This window comes from Thamnophis sirtalis, unplaced genomic scaffold, assembly GCF_051295495.1.
Source record: "Thamnophis sirtalis isolate CommonGarterSnake01/CBP01778 unplaced genomic scaffold, rThaSir2_p1.2 scaffold_1, whole genome shotgun sequence".
NCBI lineage: Eukaryota > Metazoa > Chordata > Lepidosauria > Squamata > Natricidae > Thamnophis > Thamnophis sirtalis.
In genome coordinates this window covers 144,730,343-144,746,790 of record NW_028261381.1, presented here as the reverse complement: position 1 = coordinate 144,746,790, position 16,448 = coordinate 144,730,343, and the positions used below count along the sequence as shown (strand labels likewise).

The 16,448-nt window shown below is 36.2% G+C and overlaps 1 protein-coding gene across 5 annotated transcripts in view; it reads right to left on the bottom strand.

Annotated features, from left to right (window-relative positions):
- Nucleotides 1–9,330: 9,330 nt before the first annotated feature.
- Nucleotides 9,331–16,448, bottom strand: part of MARK3 (microtubule affinity regulating kinase 3) — a 67,594-nt gene continuing 60,476 nt past the window's right edge. For 2 of the 5 annotated variants that reach the window (XM_014059595.2, XM_014059597.2), the window contains 3 exons: nucleotides 16,165–16,191; nucleotides 11,548–11,592; nucleotides 9,331–9,902 (listed from right to left, as the gene is read on the bottom strand). In XM_014059595.2, coding sequence (XP_013915070.1) covers nucleotides 9,557–9,902; nucleotides 11,548–11,592; nucleotides 16,165–16,191 — 418 coding nt within the window. In that variant the 3' untranslated portion in view covers nucleotides 9,331–9,556. The remainder of the gene's footprint in view (nucleotides 9,903–11,547; nucleotides 11,593–16,164; nucleotides 16,192–16,448) is intronic. The other 3 variants (XM_014059598.2, XM_014059596.2, XM_014059599.2) reach the window with 3 other exon arrangements.

The following is a 16,448-nucleotide window of genomic DNA, read 5'->3' as shown; positions in this document are numbered from 1 at the left end:
AATTTCTGAAGATCATCATTTCCCCCCCACAAGAAACATAACATAACCTGGAAATCAGTTTAATCTGGAATGAAAATATAATCTTTGCCTAGTTTATAGTGTTTCAGAACATACACAAATCTTAATTTCACTTATATCTGAGATATGGGATATTCAACATACACTACTCAAAAAGTCTCCTTGCTATGCTCCAAAAATACCCCCACCCCACACCCATTATTTTTGCCCTTTTTACTAGATTGAATTAAATAATGCTTCAGTTCACTTGTAAAATTAATCACAAGTAAATTAAAATTAACAGGAACTCAAAAAACTATACAGGCTGCCCTAGGTGGAAGTAATTTATATGCCAAAATGATTTGTAGAACTGAGAGCTGTTCACACCATTTACAGAAAGAGACCAAATTAATCTCCAAAACACAAGGCCTCACAATGGGAACGGATCATTCATCAAGGTCATTAGCATGAACTGCATTGTATTAAAGCTGAATTGGGTGTCTATTTTCTTGTCAACAAGTAGAGATGCTCATTTATTTAGGTCTGTTTCCCCATATTACCAGATTGCTAGTAAATGAGGCAGGAGCAGTGAAGGCCAAAGCAGAGCTCTGCAATGGTTTTGGTTAAGTCTCTGCTGAAGCACATCTTCTGGATTCCCAGTAAAATTCCATGAAAAAGTCAGGAAGATGCTCAGGAAAAGCCTTGACAGAAAAGCCTTTTTATGCCTCCCTAGGTTTTAGATGGAGCAAAAATGTGTAAGGGTTGTAAACATGAACAGCTTTCAGGTAAGGAGAACACACACACCCCTTCCTCACAAGGAACAATTGGCTGGGGTGTTTTAGCCAGACGCTGTGGGAAGGTGCATTTGTTGGGAAGAGCCATTTGCTTCGGCAAACACTTCTATGGCTTTTGTAAACCCTGCTTTGTGGGCTTTGGGTTGTGTCTTGTGGACTTTGGACCTTGCTTTGTGAACTCTGAAGTTTGTTTGTGGACTTCACACTTTCTTCTTGCCTTGCAAATCGGGGCTGGTGATTGTTGGATCTAATTTGTGGGACCGGATTGCCCTGATTATGGATGACTCCCTTGAGGGAAAATTAGGGGTAGACCTTTACTGACACCATTGGGGGGGGGGGGGCTATCTGTCACAGTAGTTGTGTAACAAACAGACTTTCTTGGGGGATCCAGATCAGAACATCTTTTGTGGATGCCTTTTTCTCCAAAAAGTTTTCATTCATTATATTTTCTTTTCTAGCCTCATTTCAGCAAATCAGCCTCTGCTTTCTGAACCAGAAGTTACAGCCTTCCTGTGGTCATGGTTTCTTTTCTAGCCAACCAGTCCTAACTTGTCCTTGCTTCCCATCTGTAACTTTCAGTTCTGCTGTCTGATCGGACATGGCCTTAGCTGGTAGCTGACTAGCTTCATAATAGAAAACAGACATTTTGAAGCACACACCCAATTGTGTGGCTGCATCTTTTCAACTGCATAGCAGGAATAGTATGGAGCAGATGCAGTGGGAAGGCCAACTAATTCTCATTTGACTGACTCATAGCTCTCAGGAATAAGAGCTAGATTTTTTACTTTGTAATCATCTGCAAGAAACAGAAAAGCCAGAGGGTGCAGCTTCTGTTTCTATGGGAACTAGACAAATAAGACCCATTCCAGACAATTGTTTTGTTTGCAAAGGGACAATGCTTACATCCCCTAGTGCTTAGCTGGCCCAGAGTTAGCTCCCCTGCAGTCTTATCTTTTATTACTTTGCAGTCGGAGTTGGGAATAGGGGAGCTGAAATTAAATAAATAAAATTATAAAATGCCATTTCTCCTATTGACAGCTTTACTCTTCCGGCTCTTTGCACATTGATTTAGTTGTGAACTGTTTAGAGCAGGGGTGTCAAACTTGATTCCATTGAGGGTTGTGTTTGACCTTGGGGGGCTGGGGTGGGTGTGGCCAGGGTGGGCATGGCCAGCTCGTGTCAGGGGTGCATGTGGTGGCTTGATCGCTCTGCCAGCAAAAACTCCCAGGCTCCATTTTCGGCTGTGATGGCCTCCTGCAACCCTTTGCCAGTGAAAATGGAGCTGGGGGGGGGCACATAGCCCTCCTGAATTCTTTTTTCACTGGCAGAGACACTGCAGGCTGGTCCTTCACTGTTTCCAGGGCAACCTCACGTGTCAGATCCAAGTACCCCACGGGTCAGATCCAGTCCCTGGGCCTTGAGTTTGACACTCCTGGTTTAGAGGGTCATCAAAAAACTGAACAGATTGGTCCCTAAGAATCTTTTGTGCTCCTTTGTGGTCCTAGTTCCCCAGGTGGACATCACAAAAGCAACATTGGTACTTCTGTCTCCTATTTTCCCGCCAATGACAACCCTGTGAGGTGAGTTGGGCTAAGAAAGACTGACTGAACCAGGTCATCCAGTCATCGTTCATGCTAAGGCAGGACCAGAACATGTGTCTCTTGGCTTTTAGGCAAGTATCTTAACCACTACTCCAAACTAGGTTAGTTTAAAATGAAGCAGCTAGGCTCTTAAGGGCTAAAAGATACATTTTGCTTGTTGGCAATTTGCTGTCTTAAGGTACTGGTTTTAATGGTTAAAGATCAAAAGATTCTCCCTACGTCAGTGTGCACTTACCTGATTTTGCCAAGATGAAGAAAAAAATTATTCTGTCCAAACTGACCAGTTTTTTCACTCCTCCCCCTACTCTAGAGGGAGATTTCAACACATAATAAAACATGTTAAAAATAACTCTGATAATGGAAATTTGGAGACAAATAGTGGTTATTTGGTGATACACTAAATATCCAGCCCAGTCCAATCTTCAATGGTTTATAATATGTCTGGAGGAATTAGACCTTCCCTCCCTCCATTGCAATTTGTGGGGTGGGACTGCAATGGCAGGAATAAAACAATCTTGCAATCCTAATGATTGCTTTCATTGCAACAGTGCAAGACAGGTAGAGAGAATAGAAGGCAGGCTAGTGGTGCATTGTATTCAGTGGCAGATTGGATGACTACGCTATAAACGAGTTAATTAGAGACTTGTAATAGAATCCATTGTTAAACTTATTAGGCATCAGCAATGCGGAGATCAGTTTTAATTCCCAATAAAAGTCAGTTGTCCCTTGCTGCCCTCATGGTAGCAAAGCAAATGCTCCTTAAATGTCCTCTTAGCCAAAATGAGCTGTAATTACTTGCATAGAGACAAACTGCATTTGTAAATCCTCAATTTCTCTCTCTCATCACTGCCTCTCCCTAGGCACATCTACCCTTATTTATTTATTATTTATTAATTAGACTTATATACCGCTTCATAGGGCTTTCGGCCCTCTCTAAGCGGTTTACAAATTTTTTAGCAAATTGAGGCAGCAACTTGCCCCCACAGTCTGGGTCCTCATTTCACCCACCTCAGAAGGATGGAAGGCTGAGTCGACCTTGAGCCGGTGAGATTTGAACCGCTGAACTGCAGATCACAGTCAGCTGAAGTGGCCTGCAGTACTGCACCCTAACCACTGCGCCACCTCGGCTCTATCTTCCTATCAGATCAGAAAGAATGGGAACAGCTCCTGGTCCGTTCTCTTAAAACATTGCCATCTCATGAGATCTATAAAGCAGGCCTTTTCTGCGGCAGCCCCTGCCTGTGGAACACCCTTCCCCTTGATGAAGTCTAGCAGGTCTCCATCTTTTTAGCCTTTTGAAAAGCACTTTTAAGACCTGGATTTTTCCTCCAATCACTAGAACAGGGCTGTCAAACTCCTGGCCTGTCACGTGCTGGCTGTGCCTGCTTTAGCAAAGGGGGGGGGGGGAGTCCTGATACATCACATGATGCTGCCGTGACGTGAGTTTGACACCCTGCACTAGAATATGGTGAAGTGGATTAGAGATTTCATAAGAATGTTGGAAGTTTCATTTCAGTGTCAAATTATGTTTATGGCTTTAATAAATTTAGGTTACATTGTTTTTACTGATGTTGTTTTAAATGATTAGGAGCTACTCAGAATTTGACCTTAGATGGGGATCTTATATAAATGTTTTAAACAAACAAATTCACACACACAGCAAAATTTTGAAGCTGCTTTTGTGTGTGTGTGTTACACTCCTTTCACAATCACACCTTCACATAATTACGGAGATACATTGCAACTTTGGGTTTGTAAGGCTCCACTTCCTGCCTTCCATTTTAAGAAAGTGACTAAAGGCAGACTTTGTGGTTTTAGTATCAAGCCAGTCTTTCCTGTAACCCTCACTTGACGCTTTTTGTGTCAGTGGGTAGTTATCTTGACTTCCTGTGCAATTACATTTCCTACGTCCTAATAGTAGAGACTTTCGCAAAGGGCAACACCAGACTGGAATTTAAAAGAAGCATATTTATTTTTGCTGAGTTCTTGAAACATTGTAGAAATGGCTTTCCACAGGCTGGAATCTTCCAGATATATTGGACTACAGTTTCCATAAATGCAACTGCAGTGTCAGCCCTATAATTTTTAGATTCTACTGAGCTACAGGGGTCATGTCAAATTTATAAAGCCTTCAAGATTTTAGCCTCCAAGTAATTAAAAGGGGAGTGATCTTACTATTAACCAATATGTGAGTTAACATCTATTCGGAAGGTTCTGCTGCTTGTAGATATGACCTTCAGGTTTCCTTGGTAATGTAATGGTTTCCTTCTAAGTTGTATTGAAATACAGCAGGGTCACTTATTAACACTTGAGGTTTTTATATTTAATTTTAAAATATATACAAAAAGTTTATATATTTAAAATATCTAGGCTTTTCTTTTGAGTTTTATTTTTCTGTTTTTATTTGCATGCTGCCCTAGAACTCTTCTGAAAAAAAAAAGCCCACAAGTCTTAAAAATAAACTAACAGATCAGCCAACAAACAAAATTAACCATGCATCTGTTATTATTTATTATAATTTCATCTTTCAGCAGATCTGTCTATTGATAGTCACCAGAATGTATATGTATTTTTTTTTCTACTTCTGCACCTGAGAGACATCGTGTGGCCACCAAGGTCATTGCAATTTTGTGGACCTATCTTTGCTGCTCAGTTAGGTATAAATTCCAGAGTAACTATATTATTTTATTTATGTCTGTTACAAGAACTCTTAAAAAATGATCCCCCTGTCATCTTTCCAAATGCACAGACTTCTTAAAAAGCTCACATGAACAGACTGATTATACCATTCATTTTCAAAAGTCTTCAATATCTTTTTTGGGAGCATCCTCTCCCTTCTTCCAGGTTAATAGCTGGGATTTTCTTGCCCTTTCAATCAATTTACCCTATTTATCCTGAATTTAATAACATTTATTTTTAAATCAAGGTGCATAGGGTTTACTGTTATTCATAGACACAAGAGATCTGCATATCTTATAAAAAGATACATCTTTTGAAAAATATCTCATCCTTAAAGTATTCCAGCCTGTTCTACGTAAGTTGCTGGAAAAACACAATATATGAGTGGAATCCTTGATGCTTGCTGAACTTGGTTGTCTGCTTGAGATGTTTCATTATCAGACTAGCTATTATCAGTGATAGTAATAGTCAATGAAATGACTACTAGCAAACAACCATGCTCACAGAGTGCCAATGACTCCATAGTTTAACCCTGAGCTATTTATATTCTCTTTTAGTGGTGCAATACACAAGACCTGCTGAAAAGGAAGTGGAATAGCTTCTGCAAAAAAAGCATTGTCTAAGGAACATGTAGACTGAGTAATGAAGTAGATGCTACAACATAAATGTAAAATTTCCCAATTCATATGTTGAGACTTGGATCACTGACTATGCTACCATAGTTCTACATGTAAATGGACCCATCCAGCTTCCACATGAATTTGGAAATGAGTAGTGATGTAAGCAAATCTTTGAAGGACACCTATTTGAAAAGGTAAAATCCAAAATGGACATTGAACAAGAAACCTAGAACTGTAAGGTGCAGATTTATAAGAAAAATCCATTTTCACTTAAGCATTATGATACCTAGAGACAACTTGTAGTATTCAGGTGTTTTGGACTTTTTGCATAAACCTTCATTAGCCTTAACACTAGGAAATAGGTATTTAAATTCTGGAAGAGACTGGGGTTTTGCATTCATTTCTGCATTCTAGTGCTATGATTGCATTAAGAAGCCAAGTATATTGTTACGTTCAATATACTGTTTAGAATATTCTAATAGTCATAGTGTCTGGTAAAAACTAAATTGAGAGAGGCAGCACTTCAGAATGTCAGCACAATAGATAATGATCAACATTTGTTGTTTTTATATCTGCCACTGACTTTTATACCATTGATTGACCACTGTGTGGGAAACTAAACTAGGTAAGTTTCTTGACTGAATACCTCAGAGCTTTTCATACTTTTACAGGAAACAATACTTTTATATAGCTACAGTATAAAGTTAAAGCAGAAACAGTGTTAAGAAATGTTTGGCTTAGTGTCATTATTTGTTTCAAGCAACATTATCTCATTCTTCCTAAAATTATATATCCCAAGCAGTATCGGGTACTGGATCAACTAAACATAGGCACTGAACACATATTCAAAGAGCAAATTGGAAATGACATTATTAACATTTGAACTACACTTAGGATTCAATTGGAAACAGGAAGCCCAGAAAAAGAAAGTAGTGGTGGTCTAAGCAAGATTTTGAGTTTCTCTAACAATAATAGCATTTCCAAAAAAGTTGCCTCTTAAGAATGAGTAGCAAGAATGCTTTTATAATAGGCAGAAGCTATTTTCCTTTCCAATGTCTACGTATATAAGATGACTCCATCATACTGCTAAGACAAGCATCCCAATGTATCACCTGGTAGAATAAATAGTATCTAGTACATTGGGTGAATTATGAAGTAGACAATGGAATCTTTAGTTAATTAGGTGCTTTAAAATTCTAAACCTTTGAATGAATTCAAAATTAAGATGAGTACAATATATGTTACTGACAAATAGAAACAAGTTATGGCAGGTGACAAATTTATTAGAAAACCTATAGCATCACCGGAAGGTTTGTATTGCAGAATACCTTTCAGCACAGAAATTATGAACATGGTAAAATCTCATTCAGCAAGTCTGCAAAGAATATATATTATCATCTTGAAACATCCTTTTTGCTTCTCACTTTTGGCCTGGCTCTCTTCAGAACAATATAAAAACGGGCAATTTTTATGCATTAAAAAGTTCAATTAGCTTAAAAAGATTTAAACAGGAAAGATAACAGGACAGATGGATACTCACCTGAAGTTTTAAATAATTGCCCTGAAATGTTATTTATTGCTTTGACAAAATGGAGAATCAGTACTTGCTACAGCCACTGTTGAACAATTGTTATAATTAAATCTCTATACAGAATACTGTTCTTTTCATTAAGAAAAATCAAAAACAAACCAGAAGTCAGTCACTTTGTGCTATACTACCGCAATGCAGGATTAATATAACATCTTTACAAAGTTTCAAGGGAGAATTACACATAAATGAAAAATGTCTAGAACATTCAGTATTCTGTATTACCACTCTGGATTGAATTTTAGTTGGGTGCCTCCAAATGAAATATTATAATTCAATTCACTACATTTTAAATGAAGGTTTTTTTCTGCCAGACCATATATCTAATACATGATACTTTAAGCTCCTAACAAGTTTGAATCAAAAGGCATTGATTAAGGCAGCAGAAAAGATTATATCATCCTATGACTTGATTTAGACAAATCATACCCAATTTAGTAAGGACCAGCAGAGGAGATAGCAGTTTGAAAAAGGCAGATAGTTACAGCCAATTCATGTAGAGTACACCCTAAAATTGCTTCGTATCACCTGCAATGCAGGATCAGCAAGCCTTCTTAAAAAGTGTTTTAGTCATCATAATTATGCTGAATGTCTGAAGCTTTGTCACAAGCTTAGAAAATAGAAGTTTAGATAAAGGTCCAGGGATTTGATTTGTTTACCCAGCATAAAAACAAAGATTTAAGTCATTTACAACCCCCTTCTAAACTCCAGTGCATTGTGACTAAAATATTTTTAAACATGAAGCTGTGCAAGAAAGCATATAAACCTGTTCAGATTTACAGAAGCATTTCCAAATGGAAATTATGAGCTATCATGTCACTGGCAGGCAATCCTCTCCACCTACCTACCCACCCTGTTTTCAATAGCTTTTTGTCTCTAAGGGCAGAATTTGCTAGAGAGATGCAATTGATGATGAAGGAAGACTTGGCCAGCAACAAGGCTTTAAAGAAGTTTAAGCCTCTGACAAAATTGAAACACATGACATAGACTTAGAATAGCTTTTCTCAATCCTCTAATCTCTCTTAATATATTTATTTTTACCATTCCCATAATTCCCAGCCTGCATAACCCATTTTAAAATCTGGGCAGCAAACAATTGGGAAAGACCAAATAAAACACAAATCCTGGCTGGACAGGTCATACTTTCTCACTTTTATAAACTTTGCTGATAGTGTTTTGATTATGATTAACATTATCAGTCATTGTACAGTACGTACAAGAATATTAAATTACTAGAATTCAAAAGTTCTCTCTCCTGATCATTTTTTGCTGATCTGGCACAATTATTTTGCCATAGGAATTTCTTTCACACTAGAAATGTCTGAATATGGTTTTTTTTTTACTTCAAAATACATTATTATAAGGTAGCCTAAATGTAAAATTTATATCAATTGTTCAGGCTGTTTCTACAGTATTTCATTAGTAACAAGTTTTCTCTGCACCAGCTCCACTGAAATGAATGGGAGTTGAGAACAAACTTTTCAAGTAAAATTTTTAAAATTATAATATGTACTAGCAAAAAAAGGTGAGGATAAAATGCTCAATCAGCTTAGCAAAGGAAAAAAACATGTAACCTTGAAGCATTTCCCCCACAATTTTCATTATCATAATTAAGTAATTTAAATTGATTTCAGACTTAAATAATAATAAATAGACAAAAGAAAAGAAAGAATTATTTGGGGGGGATTTAAATCATGTTATGAAAATTAATTTTAAAAAATACAGGAATAATGTTCACACCCATAAACCCAAACCTTCATAATCTTAAACACAACAGTGAACTGTGAAGCTTGTGTTTACCGATTATTTAGTATTCTTAAGGGCTTTCACCTTGGCCATTTCCATTTTAGCACCAAAATTAACCCGGAAGAGGTACTGGTACAGTTCTGATGCTATAAATGAATTGTTTACATATAATACTTTTATATTATAATTATACACACATACTGTACATTCACACATCCACACAACAGGAGGAATATCCAAATGTATACATGGTGTGTTTTAGATTGTTTGTCAAGACTCAAAGCAATGGAAATAAAGCAGAAGGGAATATTTTACATAGGCAACTTTAATGCTGTAGTGCACTTATAAAAAAAAGTCCAACTTCCCTCCCAGCTCAGCAGCTTGTCTGAACTGTTTTGTTTTAATATCACGATCCAGAAGATGCAGAAGTTATTGCCCTAAGTATTCTATACATGACCATTGGTGTCCTCAAAAACAAAACAAAAACACTTGAATTTGCTACTTAATTTACAAACTCGATTGCTCTTCTCATTACAGCTTTAATTCATTGGCAATTTTGGAAGCAATGTTTTTAAAAGCTATGGATGTTCCCGATATCCGTTTAAAGCGAACTCCGTTCAGAGACAGTCTGGGAAGCTTACACACTTCCATCTCCCATTGCACGAGGTTTTCTGCATGGCCATCCCCATGGACACAGAAAAGCAAGAAACGTTCCCTCTGTTCATAGTCACAATTATTGGCATCCAGGACCTTGCGAATTTCCCTCATCATATCATTAGGATCCATTGAACTGGTAGTTTTCATGCTCCAAGTAAATCGTAGTGAACGGGGTTTGGCTTCCTTGCTGTCATCCTTCTGATCAACGGCTACGTTACGACTGAAATGAAATCAAGTTTCAGTATTCACGGATGAACGTGGAAATTGCTGTTAGTAAAAGCTAGTCTTTTGCGGCATGCATTAGTAAAAACATTCTTCTATCAGTATTAAAAAGCTTAGGGTAGTATTTAGCAACACATGAATTAGACAGAGCCCTATAAAGCTAAAGCTAGAAAAGGCCACAGTTAGTTCCTCCCAAAAGCAGATGTTATGGGGGTGGGGAGCTGCAAATGGAAGTGTGAATAAGCATGACTACTATATTGCTTTGCTGCAACTTCTCTGCTCCAAATCTTTTTCCCTTATTGGTCATATTTCCTGTCGTCACAGAATTCCAAACAAATAGGCTTGCCTATGCTGAATTTTATAGAGTATACTGAAGGAAACATACAACATTGGGAATTGAGGTTTTTAAGGAACAACTACACTACTCTTTAGGTAGAGCACAATAAATTGGTACTGCACTTTGAATCTATTACAAAAGACTCCTTAAAAGTTTATAATTACTAGAAGATTACTTCAGACTTAAAAAATTTCTATTTTAAAAAATAAACAGATTATAATATTTCATGTTTTACATTAGTAATACAGGTCCATCATATTATTTTATAAATTATCACTCATAATTTGTATGGGTCAAAATTGCCATTTATGCTCCAGAAAAACAGCAAAATTAACATACACATTCCAAAACTGTTATACTGTATAGGTTGATTAGAATTAAAATTATAAACTACGATCTGGTTCAATTTATACCAGCACCTGTTAAGATTTTTGTTTATTGGACTACAGTCTTCTGGATAAAAATACATTTGGTTCTATATGACATTCCTTTTCCAACCCAATTCCCTTACTCTTTGGAGATAAGCTAAGAGAAAATGAGGTCACAGGAATTTTTAGAATTTCATACTCTTCTACTTCTTGATCCTGTGAAAAATTGTCATGCCCTTCTGAAAAGCATTAATCACCTAAATTCTAAAAAACAAAGTTATCTAGTACTGTTAAGTTTTGTGCATGGAATCAGAATTGACTGTGGCATTCAAGAAAACAACTACATTTCATTTAATTTCATTCCCAGCATGTGGTATTTTCTAACAGGATCCTAGAGGTGGTGGTGGTTGGGTTTTTTTTAAGGCCAATAAAATCTATGAATTTGTGTAAAAAATATTAGCTCAGCATTTAAAGCTCTTGTTTCAGATATTTCTGTGATTAAGTCGTAGTCACATGAAACTGCTTCTATGGCAGGATGTTTTCCCATCCTTGGATCTGAACTGGCAGTTTCAGCATGCAGCTCCTTCTTTATCTGGCAAAGAAAGTAGCTTCTTTTTGGGACAATCTGAAGCTAAACAGAGAGCACTCTTTAGCAGCAAACTACCTGCTGGATCTCTCTGAGCTGATTTATTACATTGCAGCTAAGATCATGGATTCTTTTTAAGGATGAGGAAGTAGGTCTAGACCTGCATGAGAAATCAGAATCATGTACTTTGAATCACTTAATCACAGTTTCGAAGATAGGAGGCATTTTGGGTTTCAGATACTTAAGTCACCGCCACCAACACCACCAACACCCTTACATATTTTGAAGGAGGGGAGAACGAGACATACTAATCTAAGTTAAAAAATTAAGCAAAAAACATGTTTTCCCTCACCTTGAGCCCTCATATCTCCCATTCCTCTCATATTCAGTCGGGAGCCTCAATGAAAACAATGCCGAAGCACAAAGAAAGCAGGAAAGAGAAGACAAATCTTACACTAGCACAAATAATGTTGGCAGAACACTGCACACTGAAATCTCATTCAATTTAATTGCAATTCACTGCTTGGGTTTAAACACTGAAATAACCAGGACATTCAGGATATAAAGCATGCATTTGTATTGGGAAGCCTCAGGTATTTGCTGTTTGAGATATTCTAGAGATATTAGAAACAAGTTGGTTGTGAAAGATTCAATTACTTGTAGATGATGCTAGATAGGAAGGAAAAAAATTAAAGCAATAAAAATTCATTTCAGTTTAAGATAAGCTAATAGAAACACCTTATATTTGTGCTTTATGCTTCCCAGGATTTTAGCAACATTTCTTTGATAAAGAAAAGTTTACAGCCAATTTGATAATTGCTATACACAGTATCCATATTTTCAGCTAAATTTTTTATTATTCTGTAATTTTGTCAGAGTGCGCACAGCGTGACTACTATTTTGAAACAATCCAGGAGCAAAATTCAGTACACAGAGGTTTTGGCTTTCAAACAGTGGTTTGGAATGTACTTAGCATACTTTCTCCTTATCTGTTAACAATAAATCTTTAAAGAAAATAGAAATAATACAAGGTAAATACATCTTAATTCTTTCAGAAAGATATGAAAATAAAATTTGCATAAACTGGATGTGAAACAAGTATCTCAATTAACCTTCTATATTTTCTAATTAATATATGGTTTTAAAAAGACATATTTAAACTAATCTTTAAAATGAATTTCTACAACAAAATTACTGTCAATGGATAGATAAATAGCTAACAGAGTAATAAGGAAGAAATCCTTTCTTGCCACTGTAAGTTCAGAGCGATCTCTCAGGGTTCTATATCATTTTTATCCATCAATGTCATTTTTAGAAGTCTGAGATACTGGACTGAAAATACAGGTGAAACTCGAAAAATTAGAATATCAGGAAATATCAGCAGGTGTTATTGCTTAATTAGCTAATTAGAGAGGGACATTTTGAGCCTAGAATATTGCACCTTTTCACAATATTCTAATTTTCTGAGATTGTGGATTTGAGGTTTTCATGAGCTGTAAGCCATAATCATCACAATTATGACAAATCGCAGCTTGAACTATCTTGCTTTGCGTGTAATGAGTCTATCTCATATATTAGTTTCACCTTTTAAGTTGCATTACTGAAATAAATGAACTTTTCCACGATATTCTAATTTTTCGAGTTTCACCTGTATGCTGGCAAAGTCTTTATACCAATCTTATCTAAATCCCTAATTGTGGAATTGTCACTGCTTTGTATGGAATTTTAGTCACACTGTTATGGAAAGTTTCACCTCAAAAGTCAGTATAAAATATAGTAACAATAAAATATATATTTGATTGGCTCAACATATTCAGGTGAAATTCTATATTACATTCTGGACGGGAAACAAGGCTGCAAGGCAGCATCTAAATATATTCTAAAGAGGCTGGTGACTGCTGTATGAAAATAAAACTGATTGATATGAAAGTCTGAATTATTTCACAAATCTGTGAAAACTAAACATTTCTTTTTGCAGTTCAGTGCACTGTGTATTAAACCTAAAATATTAATAACTATGTAATCTAGAGCTCCATACAAATGTGAAGTCCAATTCTGCAGAGCTACACAATTTGAAAGTAGCATTCTATAGAACAATTAAAAGGCGACTTAATATTTTAATATTAGAAGTACTGGTCTATAACATAACAATAGTAATATAACTTCTTCCATTAATTTGCATTGTGTCTTAGAAAAGTAAAATATACTGGAAGATAGCAAAAGAGAAATAAGAAATATGATCTTTGGCTTTAATTTATTGTTTTGTCACTGTATTATGCATTAGCACTTGTACTGGTAAATTCTGTTAAGTTTGTTAAATAGTGATGCAAGATATATGCTAAACATTATTTAAGCAGTTAACTCATATGGTGAGAACAACCTATTATGAATTTATAATTGGAAAAAACTGGCATATGGCGGCCACAAAACCAGATGGCTTTTATGCTGTCAATTAAGCTGTAATTGACAACAATACAAGCAAATTACTAAAAGTAAAGTTATAAATAATCAATACAGAATCAAAAGTGCTTTTTGGACTGTCTTCTCTTGGTGATTTCAGTGCCTAAATGATTTCTACTGCTGTTCTGTTACTTCTTTTAAAAATATGTTTTAATAGATTTTTATATTTTTATTACTTCATGAGGGAGGGGGAATATTGGAAAAGAATGCTAGAAAGTTATAAATAAACAAAGCTAAAATATTCACTGGTTTTATACTCTATTAACCAAGTAAAATTGTATTAGTTTTAAGTTAAAACAAATATGCTTTTATTTGCTACTACCAGAACAGCTGTATAATAGTCAGCCAAGGCTGTTATGATCACTGGGGAAATATATGGAAGACTAAATAAATTTTAATTGCATTTGAAATGGTTCTGCCCCGGGGTGGGTGGGTGGGGGCAGGTCATAAGTTATTTTACAGGAAGAAGTAGCAGTTTTATGTGCAGGAATGTAAAATTACATTTGTATATTTTTCTCTCAAAAACTGAAATGAAATGACTCAAAAAAGATTATATACTTTCATTCAAGATTATTCCAAAAATCCAGCAGCCTAATTAACCAAGATGCTCTCACAGAAAAATAAAAGCAGGCAATGACTACAGAAAACATGCTTTCACTTAAATTTGACTTTGAATGTAACTGAAAATAGTGGGGAATACTATTCTAAGAACTTGTGCATTTCATTTGTTGTGTGAAATATGCAACACACCTATGCCCCGAGATGCCCCCTGACAACTTTAATTATGTAACCTCTACAAGGTTATTTGGGCCTGTAAGAACAATGGCTGAATTCAATCTGTAGCTGACAACTATATATGCAAAATACTGTATTTTTCGGAGTATAAGATGCATCCCCCCCTTAAAAGGTGAAAATTTAGGTGGGTATTATACACTGAATGTAGCCCCACCCACACCCACCCTTTGGCCTTTGCCTCCCAGCAATTTGCCTCCTTGCAAACAGCCTGTTTCAGCACAACCATCAGCTGTTTCAGGCTGCAGGAATTTCCATTGCAAATTTCTGCCTCCATGTGCCCCATTTTCGGCCTCCACATCCCATTTTTGGCCTCTGTGTGCCCTGTTTTCGGCTACTGCGTGCCCCATTTTCCATCCATTCCGACCCCACCAGCTGGAATGGGCGGAAAATAGGGCACGTGGAGGCGGCAATAGGCTAGGGCAATCCCTGCAGCATGAAACAGCTGATAGTTGGGAGGCCAGACAATCAGCTGCTTGTGCTAATCAGGCTGTACTGAAACTGAAATGGGCTGTTTGCTGCAAGGAGGCAAATTGCTGGGAGGCAGATTTTTTTTTTCTTCCCCAAAAGCTGGGTGCGTCATATACTTTGGAGCTTCTTATACTCCGAAAAATATGGTAGCTCTAACAGTCTTAATTGTTGTATGTATCAAACACTGAATGAGTATTTGCCAACACAATGAATTCTTCCTTCTTCCTACTCAGAAGAACTATCTAGTAGTCAGGAGAGGGGAAATAAAGCAAAGGCAACTCCTATTGCGTAAGAAAAGTCTGCTTATAATGCATATGGAGTGGGTGCAGTCCATATGAAAGTGGAGAAGCTTTCAGTGAGAAGAACATAAAGCAAAGCGTATGAAGAGAGGCAGTAACAAAAAATACAAGTACGCACTAACTGTCACTAATCACTAATTAGTGATGACTAATTTTGAAAATGGCAGAGACAGTGAACCAACCAGCTGTAATTACACATATATGTAAGCTACATTCCACTTTTTCTGAAACCAAAGAGTATGAAAAATCCTTCTCAAACTTGCAGAATATTCAGGCAAGATCCAACAAGCTCTTCCTGGCTGCAAGCTGACAAGGGAGAAAAGTAGGAAGCAACAGCTTCTTTATTTCTCCTTTTCTGATTAACATATTCATCAATACCAAGCAAGCAGCAGGAATATCTCCAACACACACACACACACACACACACACACACACACACACACACACACACACACACAAATCTTGAAGATGTTTAACACTGTAATTATCAATATTAGCAGTTTATTTACAAATCATAAATAAGTTCTGAATGTATTATTAGTGGAAATTGACACGGTAATGAAACTAAAATGTGAATAATAAAGCAAGTTCTGAGTTACTTACCTGTTCCTTGTACATAACTTGTTTAAATCAGTATCACCAAACATCAATCTCCAATCACAAGCATGCTAAGTGTATTAGTATAAAGAATAAAATTATTTTTGGAACTATTGAAGTAAGTAAAGCGCACGAGGCATGCTTTGCATCTCATTATTCAGGAGTCCACAGGGATTATCATTAGTTAATATGAAGTTTTTTATTTTATTTTCTTGCGTTCATGAAAAGTATTTAGTTCTCAGCAGAAGGTTTAGTGTTGTTTCATTTAAAAAAAAGAAAAATCAAGGCTAGAAAGCCAAATTCGGTGTTAATCGCAAGAGCTGGTTCTTAAAATATAAATAAAATCCTACCTTTTGATAAACCTGAATGACATGTTTCTAAAAGAAATTAAAGCCAAAATAATAATTAACAAATGGGTTATTATGAAATAAACTGAAAATCTATTCATTGTGTGAGACACAGAATAAGTCTAGCTGTATGAAATATGGAAACACTTGAAATTAATTAATTAAATTAAAAATAGTTATTGAAATGGATGGCCTTTCAATATGAGGAATTCAACATTTTTCTTTTCTGTGTGCTTCAAGTACTTATCAATAGTTGATCTAGAACAGGGTGTCAAACTCACTTTGTC